At 36.6% G+C, this 20,278-nt stretch overlaps 1 protein-coding gene and 1 long non-coding RNA gene across 3 annotated transcripts in view; one reads left to right on the top strand and one right to left on the bottom strand.

Moving 5' to 3' along the window:
* LOC115451348 (gelsolin) overlaps window positions 1-20,278 on the bottom strand; it is a 28,315-nt gene that overhangs the window by 5,120 nt on the left and 2,917 nt on the right. For both annotated transcript variants that reach the window (XM_037447392.1, XM_037447398.1), the window contains exons 2-7: window positions 18,108-18,216; window positions 11,184-11,264; window positions 4,759-4,833; window positions 4,118-4,310; window positions 1,525-1,640; window positions 343-520 (exon numbers count right to left, since the gene is read on the bottom strand). In XM_037447392.1, coding sequence (XP_037303289.1) covers window positions 343-520; window positions 1,525-1,640; window positions 4,118-4,310; window positions 4,759-4,833; window positions 11,184-11,264; window positions 18,108-18,215 — 751 coding nt within the window. In that variant the 5' untranslated portion in view covers window position 18,216. The remainder of the gene's footprint in view (window positions 1-342; window positions 521-1,524; window positions 1,641-4,117; window positions 4,311-4,758; window positions 4,834-11,183; window positions 11,265-18,107; window positions 18,217-20,278) is intronic.
* LOC119193755 lies at window positions 7,119-8,422 on the top strand. Its single transcript, XR_005114032.1, has 2 exons — window positions 7,119-7,522; window positions 7,836-8,422. It is a non-coding gene; the product is annotated as an uncharacterized LOC119193755 (long non-coding RNA).

Below are 20,278 nucleotides of genomic sequence, written 5' to 3'. Positions count from 1 at the left end.
ATAAGGGTATGAACCCGCGATATCCTAGTTGGATGTGATACGAACTGCCGAAACGAATGTCCGTCAAAACCCAAAAACACCTCTCACTTTTCCAAAATTATGTGTGTATTTGTGAATTATAGCTTGGTTTAACGGGGAAGGAAAACATCGTGAACAAATCTGCTTATCTGAGAAATTCTGTATAGAAATTTCGAGGGTGTGTGAAGTCTGCCCGCACTACAGCGTGGTGTACTAAGGCCAAATCCCTCTTAGTAGAGGAGGCCCGTACAGTGGGACAGTATATAATATAGGGCCAATAGTATTATTTTTACTAAACTATTAATCATTAGTACATATTCTTACCAATTATGTCGACGCGTCCCCTGCCGTTATGATCCTGGTCTCTGATCTGATTGGCGACTGAGATGGCCTTCAGCTTCTCCACGTTCCTGGCTTTTTCTCCCACAAACACGAGAATGTCCTGGTCCTTATCCAGAATGAAGACGTCTCCTTTGTTCATAGAGGAGATCAGAGGGTCCACCTGAAATATATTAATGTGTTATTTATATATACACACTTTACAATTAAAAACACTGCAATGAGTTACTCGAACCGTAGATGTAGTTTCGCTGGTGGTAGGATATATTTTATATCCGCCCGGAATGCGACCGTACACAAGGTATTAAAACCCGCCATAATGGCCCACGTAAGCGTTTTGGGATGAGCCTGTGTTCATCCGGTTCTAATAGGCATAATTGTGTCGACTGAAGGGTAATCATCTATCGTCATTCGACATTCTATTGGACTCCACTCTTTTTTTCTATTGCTTTGAATGACGAGACTAGCTTGCCGTACTGATGGTAAGTGATACGACAGCCCATAAACAGTAGAAACACCATTCAACATCTACACCTTACAAAGTATTGTTTGGTATTCCACTGCGCTCGCCATCCTGAGACATGAGATGATAAATCTTATTATGTCCAGTTACACTGGCTACAATGTTAAAACCGGAACACAACAGTGACTACATGCTTGACAGAAATAGACATTGCGGTGGCTACCCAGGCGGACTCACATATGAGAGATCCAAAACCAGATACCACCACTCTTACCATCACGAGCAATGGAGTTACTTTCGAATGACAAAAAAAACGATGAATTTATCTGGACTCCAGTTAGCATCAGGTGCATTGGAGGCTCAATAATATCAGCCCTGTATTATATACTGTCCCACTGTTGGGCACGGGCCTCCTCTACTACTGAGAGGGATTAGGCCTTAGTCCACCACGCTGTAGTGCGGATTGGTAGACTTCACACACCTTTGAAATTCCTATAGAGAACTTCTCAGATGTGCAGGTTTCCTCACGATGTTTTCCTTCACCTTATATTGGAGGCTCAGCTGTGCCTGTATAAATCCGGGCAACTCTGGAGGGACGAACTACGTATCAAATAGCGGAACCTCGATCACCTCCTCACCCTATGAGAAAAACTTAACCCTATTTGTATACTTAGAAAAAAATAAAAAAGATCGACAACTCTTACCTGCCTGACGCGAACATTTCTCTTGCCTTTGACCTGAAACATGCGTTTTTCAGCTCCAGCGTTGGTGACAACGTGGTTGAACCCTGAAGCCACTCCGCCGTCCTTATATTGGATACCTGGAAAGAGGAAATATTTAGTTTAAACTCAAGCAAACGGCCTTGAGTATTCGTTGCGTACATTTTCGGCGCACGAGTTATCGGAATATGTAGATTAATGATTTTTTTTTAAATCAATTGTAGATGTTTTTGAAAATTAAAGTACTAAAATATTTCAGATTAAATTGTTTATTTAATAGTGTTTGCAAATTAAGGAGTACTTTGAGAGATGCACGGAATCAACTATTTTAGTTGCATTTCTATTGTAAAATTAATGAAAATATTTATTAATGATAATAAAACCGGACAAGAGCGAGTTGGACTCGCGCACCGAGAGTTCCTTACAAACTTCATAGGAAGGAACATTAAGGAAGCATTTAACATTATTGCTTTAACTAGCTTTTGCTCGCGGCTTTGCCCCCGGAAAGGAGTTTTCCGGGATAATCTTTTTTTCCGACTAACTTGATATGTATCATTATCCTATGATCAAATTACACAAAATCATTATAAATTGTAGCCTATGTGTTATTCTGATGTATAACCAATATTACTGTAAAGTTTCATACAAACCCGTTCAGTAGTTTTTTCGTGAAAGAGGAACAAACATACATCCTCACCAACTTTAGCATATATAATATTAGTAGGGAAACAATCTAGGGTAAAGGACCAACTTAACTTTGCCGTTCAAACCCTAGACACGGTTATAGCAACAACCGCAAGTAATAAGTTTGTAAAGGTAAATACGTATTTTTTTGTTATTAGAAAACATATTTACGATTTTTCCCTTTATATTACGAAGACATTGCTTTTTGAAAAAAAATCATGATTCTAAGTCAACGGGAAGTACTCTATAGGTTTTGATTCTTTGTGAAATCGCAATATGTGCGACATAAACGGCTATATCTTATGATCGCGTTGATTTACAAGTTTGATTTTTTCGCAGCTGAAAGAAACCGTAGCCTCGAATATTTGATATAAATTTTAACTTGATACCTCTTCGCGTTCCTGAGAAAAAGGGTCTTAACAGACGGACAATAGAGTGGTCTTATAAACGATCCTTGTAAGGTATAAAACTAACAACGTGATACTATGATATGCAATAAATATCAACCCTGTATTATATACTGTTCCAATGCACGGGCCTCCTCTACTACTGAGAGGGATTAGGCCTTAGTCCACCACGCTGCAGTGCGGGCAGACTTCACACACCCTCAAAATTCCTATAGAGAACTTCTAAGATATGCAGGTTTCCTCATGTTTTCCTTCACCGTTAAAGTGATAATTCAAGAAGAATACACACAACTTTAAGAAAGTTAGAGGTGCGTTTGGGTTTTGAATCTGCGGACATTCGTCTCGGCAGTCCATTCCACACCCAACTAGGCTATTGCTTTTATCTATAATATTCCTTCCTACAAGGAATTCTAAATATGAATGTACTACGTAATAATGAAATAGCTTCGCCCACTATTTGTAATTACACCGCAATTATGACATAATTGCTTCTCTATACGGACACGATGAGATCATACAATGATGGACGATGTTACGAACAAATAGACAATAAATATGAATCATTTTATCATGCTTTATAAACATCAAATATCTTACCTTCCGAATTATGACATATCACAGTATCATATTAAGCAGCGATAGCCTAGTTGGTCGAACCTAACCTAACCTAGCTAACCTACCTTTCACTAGGTACCTAAGCGATGACTACCTGAAAAAGTAAGGCAGAAAGAATCTCCGGGCTTTTTTTGTCATCAATTGTTTAGTACATCTTTTGTATTTTTTCCAAGTCTTTATTGTACATAGTCACAATAGTTATTATAATGCACGCATATCGCCGTTAACATGGGATAAGATAAAATCTAATCAATTAAACCTGTAGCGGCATAAAATATATTTGAAGATAGAAAATAAAAGAGAATATTCATACTTAAATAACGACATACAGCGTGCATTCGCCTACATTTACAATCATAATTTTCAGTCAAGAGAAAAGAAAAAAAAAATAGTAATATTAAACAGACAAATAACATGATCGGTTGGTCGTCTTTCGATTATCAGTAAGAAATACTAAGGCAAAAAGTAAAAAAAAAAGCGGCGATAGCCTAGTTGGTTGTGGAACGGACTGCCGAGACGAATGTCCGCAGGTTGAACCTTTGAATTTTCTAACGTTATGTGTGTATTCTTTGTGAATTATCGCTTGCTTTAACGATGAAGAAAAACATCGTGAGGAAATCTGCATACCTGAGATATTCTCTATAGAAATTCTCGGGGGTGTGTGAAGTCTACCAAATACCAATCCCCACTAGGCCAGCGTGGTGGACTAAGACCTAATCCCTCTCAGTAGTAGAGGAGGCCCGTGCTCAACAGTGGGACACTATATAATACAGGGCTAATATTATTATATTATTAATATTAAACAGGCAAACGCAACATGATCGGTTGGTCGTCTTTTGATTATTAGTAAGAATATAAGGAATTTATCTCACCAGACGGGAAGCATTGTTTGAACTGCGCACTCTCGTAGCCCAAAGCCTCTCTGTGTTGTACAGCTGCTCCATTAAATTTATCATCGAGTCCGACTGTCAAAATGGCGGCCGCGCCAGCTTCGTCCTGCGACGTCTCGCTGCCAATCCAATAGTATATGTCCCAGGATAGGTTGTTCCTTTTGTCTGCAGTTGTCTAGAAGATTTCTCGATGTTAGCGTGAATTTTTTAGAGATAAATTCAGGGTCTACTAATAATTGGTGTATGTATAATTACTGGCTATTGCTCGCAGCTGCGCATGCCTGAAGGAGTTTTCCGGGGTAAAAGTCCCGCTATATATTTTCCCGGAATAGAAAGTAAGCCTTTCCAGGGTCAACTCCATACGAAATTTCATGAAAATCCGTTCAGTAGAATTCGAGACAATCGATAACATACAGACAAAAATGGCTCACTATTTTGGTCATAGTGGCTTCCACATAAAAGGCAGACATATGCTGTCGCAGACTTTTATTAAGAATCTCTGGGGGGGCAACAGCACCGACCTGCCACCCCCCCTAGCGACGCCCTTGTGTAACCATCAGGAGTAACGACCTCATCTGATATACTTAGTTATTAAAAACGTATTTATTTAGAAATAGTCTTACCTTCAACACGATGTAGGAATCTCCCTTGTGGAATTTGCCGTAGTCCTTCTGCGCAACAGCGACGGGCTCGAAGTTCTGAAAAATATTTCCATAATATGTAATGCTTTTGCAACAGTAATTAAGGTTCAATTTGAGGCAAATTGTGTAAGAAATACAAAGCAAATGTTGCCCCAACTGGGATTGAGGGACTTTATGAATGATCCAGGATTCATATCCTGGGTCGGTCCAGAAAATAATAGTGACTGGGTTTTTTCAACTTAAAAATTACTCAGTCGCAGCTCGGAGTCAGGAAGTTATCGGCGTGATGCCCCCGTGCCTCGGAAAGCACGTAAAGTTGTTGGTCCTGCGCCTGATCTCTGTCCGGTCATGTCGTCGTATCACCGGACTATGAGAAGGAACAGAGAGTGCTTGTGTATTGCACACACTTGTGCACTAATATCTTCTGTGTACTTATCTGATCTACGTGGAGATTGGCCACCGTGACCGAAATTCGACTAGGAAGGAATCCTATGTACCAAATCTAATCGCAAATTATTTCACATCAAATGCTCAGACATCGCTTTTTTGTCTTAGAATAAGGAAAATAAGTTATTTTTATTATAACCACAACTTTGTGGCCTTATATATAAAATTAATGTTTCCATGCGAACTATTATTAAATAATAGTTTCTTATGTTTACGCGAATGTTGGACATTGAAATAAAACTAACCTATTGCGGTTTCTATAGTATAATTTTCTCCCGACGCTCGCTATTGTAAACTGAGAGCTCTCTAAACTTACAAAGAACACCCTCTGAGGCAATTCTGGAGACCGATCTCCACACTTAATGCACGCTCACACGGGGAAACATTTGTCACGCCTCTAGGCACAGTTAAGTGTATATACCTCATGGTTATCAATTCATATTGAGGCCTACAAGGGCTTCCGAACATCTCCTAGTCTTTCCCCATCCCATTCTAATAGGATCCCTTTTCCTTCTCCCACACTTCCTTCCCCACATATCTGCTCCCAACTCCAGAACCTAGTTGCTAAACCAGGGGATTCCAGTATCCCATTTGCAGGTATCCTGGTATTGACTGCGAGGTCCAATAGAAAAAATCCTTACAAATATATTATAAAATACTCGATTATCTCATGCTCATGTTGATAGCAAATTTTGGCCTTTACCAAAAAGTTCTAAGATTATATAGAGCGGACATTGAGAAGATTGTCATACGAAAATTTTACGCTCATGCAATGGTTCAAACTACTATGAAATAGCAAAACACCACTGTAAAATGTTTTAATTTTTTTCATATCATGATTTGCACTTTTTAATGCGCATATTTTTTGTTTATATATTGTTTTTGTATTAATATCTAAGGACGCTGTGACATCTTGACGGACATTTCAAATAAGACGGCGACTTATTACCTGGTAATAAGTTATGGAGCAAAAATTTGGCCCGGATGTTCGGTCTATAACTAACTATATGGTCCTTTTACTGTAATGATATTTAACTGGCAACATCGCGTAGTACACACATGACCTTGCGATAATAATAGATCTTATCAAGCGCTGACTCATTGAGAATTAACTGTTCCAGTTTGAGGCAGTTCAACTCAATAATATGTATACGAACTTCACTTGGTTTCTTTTTTATCATTGCTTTGAATGAGAGGCAGTTTTATTTACTAATAGTATGTATTTAAACGAACTTGAGTTGGTTTCTGATTTTGTTATTGTTTTGAATGACATGAGCTTGCCGTTCGCTTGATTGTAAGCGATACGACCGCCAATTAACAGTAAAAACACCATCCTACACTTTGACAAAGTATTGTTTGGTATTCCACTGCGCTGGCCTGAGACATGAGATTTTAAGTCTTATGTCCAATAGTTACACTAGCTATAATGTTCTTCATACCGGAACATAACAGTGACTATACACTGCTGCTTGGCAGCAGAAATAGACATTACGGTGGTATACCCAGGCGAACTCTCACATATGAAAGACCAGCGTCTCGCGTAATATATTGCTCCAAAAACTTGTTAATTTAGACGTAGTATTTAGAAGGGTTATAGGCACGCTGTCTTTAAAAGAGATTTGTTATGGTATTACAAAAAACTTTTTAACAATAAATTATACCACCTTCAAAAACCAAAAATAATTTAACATTACCTATATACTGCCGGGTCATTCCGCCATTTCGTGCAAATTACATTTCCAGCCAAATTAACCCATGAAGAAATACCTGCATTTAACAGAATTATATTCGAATGGGCAACAAATCAAGTACTTAAAAGGAGTATCATTCAAACGTTAGAATTTTTAGTTTATTTTCAAATTATTATAGTTTAACTCCCAAAAATCTCATTACACTCTGTGTCCAATCAGTGACAAAGTTGCATTTTACATGTTTATTATTTTTTTGTTGACTAGCTAATTTCCAATTCTTCGATAATCCATTTGTTTAAATCCTTACTAATTCATTAGTAATATTTGTAAAATTATAAACATATTATAAATTATTAAAAAAAGGACTTTAAATTTTGTCACGTAAAAAAAATCATCACCTTCCAGAGTCAAAATCGTTCCATTCTAATGCGCGTTTATAAATCCCTACCCGTGAGTCATGACGCAAACTGTTCGTACTGGTCAGTTAGCCTCGTCAGCAAAGCCAAGTGCACGTGTCTCCCTCGCTTTTGAAATTATATACATTCTTCGTGCCTTCAAGAGCCTTTCGTCCAAATATTATTTCATCACATTCCGTCGAATTTGAAAAGGTATGTTGCATTTACAGTTATTATAATTTTTATGAGTTAAGCCTACTTCATAGATTATAATCCCATATAATTCTGAATCAGTTACTAAGTATAAGTAAAAGCTATGTAGGTAATTCTTTACAATTCTCATTTATCTCCTTTGCATTTCCATCCATCCCATCCATTTTTTTCGTGGATGGTAATGAACGATGTTAGAAGTGAATGATTTTTTTTTAATTATTTACTTTTAATAGATACATTGCATTTTTTAGGCTTTGTAATAAAAATAAAATATACATTGAAAATTAACAAGAAAGATTTATATTTTTTAAAGTTCAGCGCAAAATGACGAAGATGGACCGACTTCACAAATCTAAAAAATACACACCAATTAAAAGGATCCCTGAACTATATGCCATCCAAAAATAGAAAGAAAGAACAAGATATTTGGCCAGAAAAGCTAATAATAAGATTTGCAGTATTAAGGAAATGACTCCCAGAGCACAAAGGTCAGAGAAAATACAGAAAATTATTTAAAAAGGAAATTAGAAAAGAAAAGTATTGAGATGGTACTGGTAGAAAACTCCGCTTCTAGTATGGCTGATTCTATTATACAGAGAGCAGACCCGTTAAAAATAATAGAAGTAACTAAGCAACTAACTAACTCCAAGCAGTAGTAAAGTTCCCCAACAGTCGTGAGCCACAAATGTAATAAGACGAATGCGTTACAACCATCTTAAGATCGATAAGTAACCCTTATCAGCAGTGTTGATCGCCAGCTCTCACGATGTGTAGAACAATATTTGAACTTATATTCTCGATCCGTGGATATTCAACTAGAAGCAATAGACTCCATACCGATATTGGCTACCTTAAACGAACTCGATGAACCACCTACACACGAATACAAGAATTTCAAAATGCTATTAAACTGCTCAAAAGAGCCCTGGAAACGATGGAATTCCTGCAGAACTCCTAAAAGTGCAGTGCACTCAACCTATCATTTACAAGTTGAGAGTAAAGTATCGGAAGAAAGTATACGTGCCACACTGTAACAATTACCGCGGTATATCCTTGTTAAGCATCGTTGGTAAACTTTTTGCTCGTATAATATTAGTAAAGATGTGCCCAAATATCCACTATTGATATAATCTTCACAATCAGTTTCGTTGATCTGAATAAAGTCTTCGACACCGTGAGCAGAGAAGGCCTGTATGCTGTAGAGAAAGTAGGACGCCTGTCTAAGATTCTGTACTTGACCAAAAATTTACACCAAGACATGAAAGGTTCGGTCGTTTTTAACAGTCAGCTTTCATCACCATTCGATATGCGCAGGGGTGTATGACATAGTTGCGTTCTGGCACCTACACTGTTTGGCATTTTCTTCTCGCTTCTGATTAAAGTTGCTTTTGAGGATGCCAAACAGGGAATACATTTGCACACAAGACATGATGGCGAATTATACAATGTTTCTCTGTTCTTATCCAAGTGTCATCGCGAGGATTTGTTAGCAGACTGCCTCTTGTTTGCAGATGATGCAGCTCTTGTCGCTACCTCACAAGAAGAGCTCCAGAAAATCATGGACAAGTTTGCTAAGGCATGTGTACTGCTTTCAATGTCTATCAACGCAAAGAAGATCGTTGTAATGAAGCAAGGATGCACAATCACACCAATTATCCTGTTGAGTGGTATACCTTTGGAAAACTTTGGAAGTTTCTGCTACCTTGAATCGACGACTTGCATATTAAGCATACTCTTGTATGGAGTTGAAACCTAGATATCGTAAGTCAAACAGGAGCGAAAATTTAATACGTTTCACATGCGCTATCTTCGGCGCATCTTAGGCATAACATGGAGGGACAATATCACCAATGAGGCGATACTGAAGTCTGCACAGCTGCCTAAAATAGCTACACTTTTGAAAAAAAGACGGCTGCGTTGGCTAGGGCACTATGATCACCTTTGATATTATCTGGAAGAGCGGGGAAAGTTTAGCTGAAGATCGCGCCGTCTGGCGAAAAGCTATCTTTGATGGCGTAACCGAACACGATAATTCCTGATTTAAAGACCTATCCGAGAAACACGCAAAATGACACGAAAGCGTTAGCAACCCCTTATCATCCTGGGCAAACTCTGATAGTAACATCTGTACGTCATGTGGCCGGATTTGCCCTTCACGTGTTGAATCTTTACAGCCATCAAAGAAAATGTATCAAAACCTCCAATTGTTGACGCTGTTTAAATCATCTTAATAGATGTAACAGGCCAATAATGATTAATCATAATAATTGTTTAAAACTTCTATCCAAAGATTTTTTTTTTTAATTATTTTTATAGTTGATTTATATGGATATTTTGGTGCTGATTTTACTTTCTGACGATTTTGACAATATTGTAAGAGATAATTGCTGTGAGAACTATAATTAATATTGTAAACGTTGAATCTCAATAAATAAAATACTGATTATTACAAAAAATACATTTGATTTTTTTTTTAAATTAATTTGTATCTGTTTTACATTACCATCTTCCCTATTTTATTACCTTCCTAGGCTATTTCATTACATTCTTTTTAAAGTTTATTACCATCCACTGCAGATTTTTCCAGCGGCGATATCTCCACATCTAAACACGATAGAAAAGTGCCTTCCTTTGTATACCATTACAGAGGGAGTCTACATTTGATTTTTTGAATAAAATTCTTGATATTTGTCATTTTTTTAAAATGCTGCGGATCGATGAAATTTGCACGAAATCACGGAACAACCCTGCCGTGCTAAGCGCAAAAGAGGTATGTCAGGAAAACCTTATTTCGAGATAATCGGAGTTTTGTAAATATAGTTTTATAGTTGTATGTATGTAAAACTGAGACAGAAAAACTCTTTTAAGGTTTTTTAACAAGTTCTAAACAAGATACCGTTATTTAGTTAAGTTCATTGGATGGGTATTTCTTTAAGCTATCTGACGATCAAAATCAAGATCTTGATTTTTTGAGATACCCCTTTTGAGCTTAGCACGGCAATACTGGTTACCAATTTTAGAGTCGGTGCCTAAAATAAACATTGTTTTTGTTTGTTCATATATTTATCTAGATTAACTAACAATTGGTAGAATTCATACACCTTCGATAACCGGCGATGCCTAGTTGGGTGTGGAACGGTCTGCCAAGACGAATGTCCGCAGGTACAAATCCCAAGGGCACACTCCTCTGACTTTTCTAAAAATCATGTGTGTAATCTTTGTGAATTTATCGTTCGCTTTAACGGTGAAGGAAAACATGGTGAGGAAACCTGCACATATGAGAAGTTCTCTATAGGAATTTCGAAGGTGTGTGAAGTCTACCAATCCGCACTAGGCCAGCGTGGTGGACTAAGGCCTAATCCCTCTCAGTAGTAGAGGCCCATGCTCAACAGTGGGACAGTATGTAATGCAGGGCTGATATTATTATAACTAACAATTTTAATGTTCAATTTAATAAATAAAATGCAGTCGCATGGAAAACCTCCTCCTTTTTCTGAAGGTAGTTTGGCCTTCCAGAAATACACGCAACGCAACGGCAATCTAATTTGATTCCAGCAAACTGATTTGATTCAGTTTTGATTTAAACTCACCTCGAAGGAAACCCTCCATATGTAACGTAACAGCAAACTGGAATTTTACATCAATATTGAGTTAAACTCACCTCGATCCTCCAGACCTCTACTCCTGCCTGACGTCCAGCATTGGCGAAAGCGGGATGCACTCTCGCTTTACTTCTGGCATCCTGCAACAAACAGATAATAATTACCCATGACTGAATTTGGAGGCATTGTATATAAAGTGTATAAATAAAAAGAAATCGTTAAATTAAATATATCAACATATAAGAAGATGACAACCTGACTAATAATTAGTTACATACTCAATGGCTCCAAAGTAAACTATTGTATCAGAAAATATGCACGCATGTTATGTACGCACTGTTTACTACCAAACCCATTAAGAAAGTTAGTAAATTATTTTTAATGAAGTTTTTTGTCGTTTACTGATTTTTTCATTAAGCTTATAGCTTAAGGTCCATTTTTCATACATTTTGTTTCACCTTTAATCTGGGTAACTAAACAAGTATTGACAAGTAAAGAATTTAAATTCACGTCTAGTTAGTGATTAGTTCTCGTAGTTGAAAGAAAAACGTAAAATAATTAATATGCATGGATATTTCGGCCTTTAAAATTTCGTCGTATTAAATTTTAAAGGCCGAAATATCCATGCATAATATTTTACGTTTTCTTCAAACTAATCACTAACTTGAATCTTACTAATCAATTACAGATTAAAGGTGAAACAAAACGTATGAAATAGACCTTAAGCTATAACCTTAAATGAGTTTGGCAGTAAACAGTACGTAGATAACGTAATACCAAAAAGTATTTCTCCAGATACGATAGTTTTCTTAGGAGCCATGTATATATGTTATACAGTAATTCAATTTAGCGCTTAGTATTGTTCATAATGATTGTGTTCTGTACCATGCATATTGTAAAATCAAAAATAAAAAAAAATGTAAAACAAATAAAGTGTAATAAAGATAGCATTTTATAAGTTGTACTTTACGGTGAAGCGCGGGTCAGCTGGCAGATGAGCGTTTGTACTTGCGCCGAAGATGTCGCGCCCGCGCGTCAATGTGTTCAACGTTACTTAGTCGCATTTACTTGTTGCAATTTAGATTTACGTATCAACATTAATAAACGTAGGAAAAACTGTGAAAAAAGGAATGCTATGTCTTATTTCAATGATATTTTGCAAAAAAGAAAATCTTTTGTAGATGACTTTATTCACTTTGCATTTTATCACGTTTTTCTAAGTTTTTTGAAGGTAGTGTCACTTTTTTTATATTACTTACGTTATTTAGCCTGCTGACCGGCGATATCGTTTTTCTATCTGTACATTCGTTTGGGGCTATTTCATTAGTCTATTTTATTAGACCTTTGACTACGCGACCTTGTTTGAAAGGTCGAATGGCCGATCGATAAATGTAGCCGCCCCATACCGCACCCCATGGGGATAATAGAATTATGATAAATGTGTCATGGCTTTATTTGGGTGAGGATTCCACGGTCAGCATTAAATATACGTGTAAGTTTATATGGTTGTTTTATTGATTAACTAGCTGGCTCGACAGACGTTGTCCTGTCTTAACTGTGAATTTGCAGCGTGCATTCTGTCAATCGCTGACAGATATTTCAAGCAATTGACAGTTATATAAAATTAATTTTTTCGTTAAGTTTTCTTAAATTTTATAATTTTCCGCACATTTTTTTGAATTTTTCCTTACATAAGAACCTTCTCCTGACAATACCACACAACAAAAATATAATAGTGAAGTCGGTCCAGCCGTTCACGCGTGATGGCATGACCAAGGGAAATAGGGTTTCTTTTTTATATATAGATACATTCATTGTATATATAGATACATTACCGCCCGTATTCATAGACGTTTTTTTATCTAAGGTCGGAGCATTGCTGTGATAACAAGTCTGTTTCTCAGTGCTGACGGCATGGCAGCATTCGCAGTGCGTAGACATAGGGCCGTTGTGATTGGCTAATATTGAGATAAAAATAAGAAACAGACTTGTTATCACAGCTTTACTCCGTTCTTAGATAAAAAACGTCTATGAATAAGGTTGTAAATCTTTATTCCCATATATACAGGGTAATTTAGACATTGCGTTACTAATTACATAAATGACTGAGTTCTAAAGTAACAAACATTGAATAAAATACACATCAATTTGGGAACCCACTATTTTTAAAGTTGGTTAATAATATATTTATTATTTATAATATATTATGAGCCCTGTATTATATACTGTCCCACTGTTGGGCACGGACCTCCTCTACTACTGAGAGGGAATAGGCCTCAGTCCACCAGGATAGCCTACTGCTGGTTGGTAGACTTCACACACCCTCGAAAATTCCTATAGAGAACTTTTCAGGTGTGCAGGTTTCCTCACGATGTTTTCCTTGACCGTTAAAGCAAGCGATAATTCACAAAGAATACACACATTTTTTTTTAGAAAAGTCAGATGTGTGTGCCCTTGGGATTTGAACCTGCGGACATTCGTCTCGGCAGTCCGTTCCACAACCAACTAGGCTATCGCCGCTTTTATTTTTATTATAAATTTATTATTTACAGGAAAAATATGAAGTATTTACATAGGTGTTTTGCTATTTCACGGTAGATTGAACCATCGCACGAGCGATTTTTTTTATGACAATCTTCCCAATGCTCGCTGTATATAATTTAAGAACTTCGCCTAATCGTATTGGCATCTAAATCAAAGTAAAACCACTGGCAGTATTAATGTAGCTTTTAAAAGATTTGTTAATGAATCTTGATTTCTTTGAGTTTCAAATCGTAAATAGTTTGTCTGTTTATTTTCATAACTATCTAGCAGTTTATTATAGGCTGTTAGAATCTGGGTTCCTTGGACTGTATTTTATTTAGTTTTTTTAAACTTGCGCGGCAAATGACCCCACTGTGAGGTGCAAGGGGCTGCATGTGCAACCTGTCCGGAACAAATCACAATAAAAATGACAATGGGAAGTATTGACCACAGAGGTTTTATTATGGTTTAGCATATGCAAATACCCGCGCGACTTTTTTTCTTTCTTTTTACATCTTTATTTAAGGAGCTTGGTCGTTATTTCAAGTTATTTCGACTATGCCGCTCCGTACGTCCACATTTACCCATGTGCCTACTAAATTTTGATAAAATCAAAATATTTTTTTAATAAAGCCTTTTCCTCTTCCGATACAGGAATGGACAAAAAGCTATTTATGCTGCCCACATTAAAGCTCAAAGTATGAGGCCCACTCCGCACACATTTAGACAAAATATGTATTTGATAAAATATACAGGGTTATTTTGACACCGCGTTACTAAATGAAACCACATACTCGTCTTCACTTTTTCTGACATTGTGCAAAAAATCATCCATTAATAACATATATTTTCACCAAAAATCCTGGTTTTAGTTTTCTGATTCTTTGATAATTTTGTAGTTTAATGCGAATATGGCGTGTGTGAGTGTATTTTAGACTGAAAGTATAATGTTGCTGCGATGAATTCTCTTAGAGAAGTAGTAGCGGGTTTAGGGCGCGTAAAATTAAAATTACTTTTTATTTATATTTATTTTGTTGTTGTAATGGGCATATATATCAGCCATTAATGGTTTATGTCTTAAAAAGCTTTAATTTTGTTAATATATACTATATGTTATTTCTTAAGTTTACGCGAATGTTAGACATTTAAATTAAACTATTTTACGAATTTTATCGCGGTTTTAATACTCCAGTCCCCCCCGTGACCATGAAGGCTGCAAAGTCTTCGAAACGTTGGGAGAAAAGGAGAATATTAAAACCGGGAAAAAATCTGTAAAATAGTTTAATTTAAATACTATATGTTGTTTTTGTACCATAGAAATAAAATAAAACCAATGCTCGAAACTAGTTCTAACATCTGGCCAGCGTCAAGAGTCAATTTATATTCCGCATTAGAGATTATCACGTCGTAAATAATCAAGCTTAGTTGTTTTGATTTTAAAATCCACTTGAGGATTATGTGGGGTATTAGTTACATCAACTAGACTGCGTTCTTTATAAGAGTTTGTAAATCATGACGCCTAGTCACTGCCAATTTGTTATTACACTACGCCACGCAGAGATCTGATTTATTGACATACAAGTATTTGTATATGCCATACATAGCAAAAATATTTTAACAATTATTTGAACACTTGTTTGAACTCATATGTGGCACGGGTATTTGCGTATTTGTTTGTTTAAATGTTTGCGTATTTGCCATTCGGTATCGGTTTTTCGACCACACATCAAAGCGTTCAGTTATTGAGTTGGTTGGAGAACCGATTATACGGAAACCTAAAAGTAAGTTGAAAGCGGCGATAGCCTAGTTGGGTGTGGAACGGACTGCCGAGACAAATGTCCACAGGTTCAAATCCCAAGGGCACACACCTCTGACTTTTTTAAAATCATGTGTGTATTCTTTGTGAATTTATCGTTCGCTTTAACGGTGAAGGAGAACATCGTGAGGAAACCTGCACATCTGAGAAGTTCTCTATAGGAATTTCGAAGGTGTGTGAAGTCTACCAACCCGCACTAGGCCAGCGTGGTGGACTAAGGCCTCATCCCTCTCAGTAGTAGAGGAGGCCCGTGCCCAGCAGTGGGACAGTATATAATACAGGGCTGATATTATTATTAATAGTACGAGCCATGAAAATTTAAATTTGGACAGTGTCTGTAACTGTGTTCAAATGTGTGGCAAAGTCTTTGTTCAAATATTTTTCTGTGTGTGGCGCCGGTATAATACACATATAAAATACGTATTTTCATTTTGTATCTGAAATACAGTTATTACTGGTAGGATATAAGGGTCATTTTGATATAGCGTTACTTAATGAAACCACATACTTATTTACCTTTGCTGACATTGTGCCAAAAATCATCCATTAATAACGAATATTTTCACCAAAAATCATGGTAATAGTTTTCCGATTTTTTATCATTTTGCAGTTTAGTGTGAATATGGCGTGTGTGAGTGTATTTCTGACTGAAAGTTTGATAACGCTGCGACGAATTCTCTCATAGTAGTAGTAGTGGCTTAAGAGCGCGTAAAATTAAAATGACTTTTTATTAATATTTATTTTCTTCGAAACTTACACTTTGTTATTTTACATCTACGGCTCAAGTAACTTATTGTAGTGTTATTTCCAAGTAGATAATAAGTATGTGGTTTCATTTAGTAACGCGATGTCAAAATGACCCTATATTATATCCGCCCGGATAGCGACCGTACACAAGGTGTTAAAACCCGCCATAGTGTCCCACGTATGTACTGTATATACGAATCCAAAAGGCATAATTGTGTCGACTGTGGGGTAATTATCTCTCGTCAGTCGACATTCTATTGGACCCCGTTTACCATCAGGTGCAGAAGGATCATTTCCCCGTGCTCAGCTCACAATCTACACACATCTATAACTAGATAGACAAAGGCCTTGACTTTGTATTTCAACCTGGTTTACGTAGTTCGTAGTAAATTAACATCATAGAACATTTTATTAAGTCTGTTACGTGTTTCCTGTTTCGTGTTGTGTGTCGGAGTTATTTTCGGATTTTGTGATCTGTTGAATAATATCAATGCGTGGTGTAGGGCGAACACGCATGCCAGTGGTGGTATGAGAAAAAATAATTCGTGCACGAATATTGTAAATAAAAACATAGTTGTCCTAAGATGTTTTTATGACAGATACGTTGTCCGAGCTCAATACTGGCAAGACGAAAGCAAGGTAATTGCCCGACATTCACTTAGTCAACCTCCAACCACTGTCGCGGCTAGTCGGCTTACTAACTTTTAGTATTTTTATAAATAAAATGCCTGCCTGTGTTTTTAGACGATGTACAAATTATACTCCAACTGCGAATGGATAAAATGTTTCATTTCATACGTTAGTTATAAGTATACACTATGTAACTTATTTTTTAACTAATAAATGCATTTTATTCGACTGTCATGGCGATCGGAGACCAATAAACTAGATGGCCACGGCGCGGCGGTCGACGCTCGGGCCGTATCAATGCGAGCTGCTAGGGCTGTACAAGTATGTGCCTATAGTAAATACTGCGCTGTTTTTATGTGCAATATTGTTAGCCTATGACGCGTCTATTTGTAAAACGTCATTGGTTGGGTCATTAAAAATCGCTAAAAGGAGCATTTGGATAGATAAAACCGGCCCTGGATAGCATCTTACATGACTTATTTAATTTTTTCTTATTTGGCAAATTAATCATTGAAGGTTCGCTAGTCCTTGTATAGTTCGTATTGTCTGACTGCTGCTTCTGACCTCGTAATGAAGGATTAGGAAAACAACATTTTGTACAGGGTCATTTTGATATTGCGTTACTAAATGAAACCACTTACTTTTCTAAGTAGATATAACACTTTATAATAGGTTCCTTGAGCCGTAGATGTAAAATAAAATAGTTTAAGTTTCGAACAAAATGAATATTAATAAAAAGTAATTTTAATTTTACGCGCCCTAATGCCATTACTATTACCCTAGAGAATTTTTCGGGGCAACATCATAGTGTTAGTTAGAAATACACTTTCACACCGCATTCGCAGTATCTACAAAATGATAAAAAAATCAGAAAATTAAAACCGAATTTATTGACTAAAATTCGCAATTCATGGATGAATTTTGTCACAATGATATTAAAGAATGAGGTTTTCCTACAAACACACATGGCTTTTTGGTGATGGATTTAGGCGCTCGTAATCCTTGGACAAAAAATAAAGTGTTTTGATTTCTTATGTTTACACGAATTTTAGACATTAAAATTAAACTACTTTTCGGGTCGCGGTTTTTTCTATTTTAGTTTTCTCCCGACGTTTCGAAGACTTTGCAGCCTTCATGGACTTTGCAGTTCCCCCGTAACCATGAAGGCTGCTAAGTCTTCGAAATGTCAGGAGAAAACTAAAATATAAAAACCGCGACAGAATCCGAAAAGTAGTTTAATTTTAATAAAGTTTTTTTTATATGGTACCTTATCAGTAAGAGATGTGATTTGCGGCGATATCGGCTGCTGGTAAGTGGTGGAGCGTGCGTACGCGCACAGGAACAGTGCCGAGAGGGCACACAGGACCAACTTCATTCTGAAACAAGAGGCAATGGGTTATTTGACTATGTAATGGAATTACTTAGATTATTTTGTTTAGTATTAACTATGAGCGGTGATAGCCTAGTTGGTTGTAGAACAGACTGCCGAGACGAATGTCCGCAGGTTCAAATCCCAATGGCACGCCTCTGATTTTTTCTAAAATTATGTGTGTATTTGTGAATTATCGCTTGCTTTAACGGTGAAGGAAAACATCGTGAAAAAACCTATACCTGAGAAGGTATAGGAGGTATAGGTATATCTATAGGAGTATTGAGGGTGTGTGAAGTCTACTAATCCGTACTACAGCGTTATAGTCACGCTATATTTTTTCCCGTGTTCTTCCAGGGTCCCAAACTATCTCCATACCAGATATCATCGAAATCCGTTGGGTAGATTTTGAGTTTAACGCGTTCAGGTAAACAGATGTAGCGGGGGACTTTGTTTTATAATATATTTTTGAACTTTTTAACAGGAACAATCTCGTCATACATTTGCATAACTTTAACGTTTACGCAGCGCACGCAACGGAAGCTCACAAAACTAATGATTTTTCCCCGTTTTTACAACATTTATCATTACTGCTCCGCTCCTATTGGTCATAGCGTGATGACATATAACCTATAGTCATCCTCGATAAATGTGCTATCCAACACTAAAAGAACTTTTCAATTCGAACCAGTAGTTCCTGAGATTAGCGCGTTCAAACAAACAAACTCTTTAGCTTTATATACTAATGTAGATTAGAATTAACCATGGATAAAGATGTGTGTCTATTGAAATATATTGCGATTCACATTGCGTACAAAATGCCGCATTGTAAAAGGAAGTAAGTATTTCCTGACAACAGAATCAAGGTAGTACAATGACTTAGTGAATGAGTAAGCCAGCTGATTCATTGTTGACCTATACTGTAAACTACGGAGACATACTTAATAGGGTATGTCACTTATTTTTATTTATAACTTTTATATTATAAAAGTAATATCGCACTCTTAATAAAATAATGACCTATTTCAAAATTGTTAATTTGTGGCATTCATCGAAAAACGAATTTTTGTTAGCTACCTTTTTTTAAGTTGCTATAAAATTGATCTTATTAAAGATAGGTAAAAAATGAAACCAATATGAAAAAAAAGGCAAAAAACTAAAAGGTCGCAAACAGAAATTGGTTGTTTGACGATTCCCACAAATTGGCAATTATAGGGTCATTATTTTATGAGTGCGATATACTAGCTTTGCCCGTAGCTTCGCGTAAAAATCAGTGTGTCAAAGTTTTTCCCGCGAAAATCCTGACCCACAAGATTTTTTACAACCAAGCGACCTCTTCAACAGTAATCGTTATATTTCAGTCAATTTACATAAAACCGTAATGTACTATTAACCTAAACCTACCTCAGGAATTGCGCTAGCTTTTAGTAAAAACCGTACAAAAATCCGTTCAGTAGATTTTGAGGAAATCGATCACAAACAGACAGCTTTTGGGGACTTCGTTTGATATGTATGTATAGATGTATGTCGTATAATTTCTAAAACAGAAGAAATCATTGAAATCTGGTGGAATCCAAAAGTTATAAGTCACTGAAATTAGGTAGTGGGGGTGAATGTCAAAAAACAGAAGAGACGAAGTACTTGCATGTGATGTCAGCGGGCATTACAACGCGTGCGAAAGAAAGAGATGGATCGATATCCCCACTTACTACACTTTTACTGATGGTCTTTCATTAGGGGCCGTTCAAGTATTATATAACGCAATTTTTGTCTTGTAAAATGTTACGATGCGTTACAGGGGCGGGAGAGTTCGTACAAAGCGTTACCTATGTCACATTGGTTTTTTATTTTAAAACAATAACAAAGGTATTTTAGCGACTTTCCGGTATTTTGCGTAAAATAATTGTGAATATTAGAAAAAATTGTAACTTTAGAGTTACATAATTTTTGGAGGAGAGGCGTACAGGAAAATGTTATGGCGCGTTACATTTCAAAAATCTTCAAAAATAGCATTACGTAATACTTGAACGGCCTCTTATGGGTTTATTATATCATACTTGATGCGTCAT

Source organism: Manduca sexta, chromosome 1 (genome assembly GCF_014839805.1).
Source record: "Manduca sexta isolate Smith_Timp_Sample1 chromosome 1, JHU_Msex_v1.0, whole genome shotgun sequence".
In the NCBI taxonomy this organism is placed as follows: Eukaryota; Metazoa; Arthropoda; class Insecta; order Lepidoptera; family Sphingidae; genus Manduca; species Manduca sexta.
The sequence above is the reverse complement of the archived record's forward strand: the minus strand, read 5'-3'. Positions and strand labels throughout refer to the sequence as shown.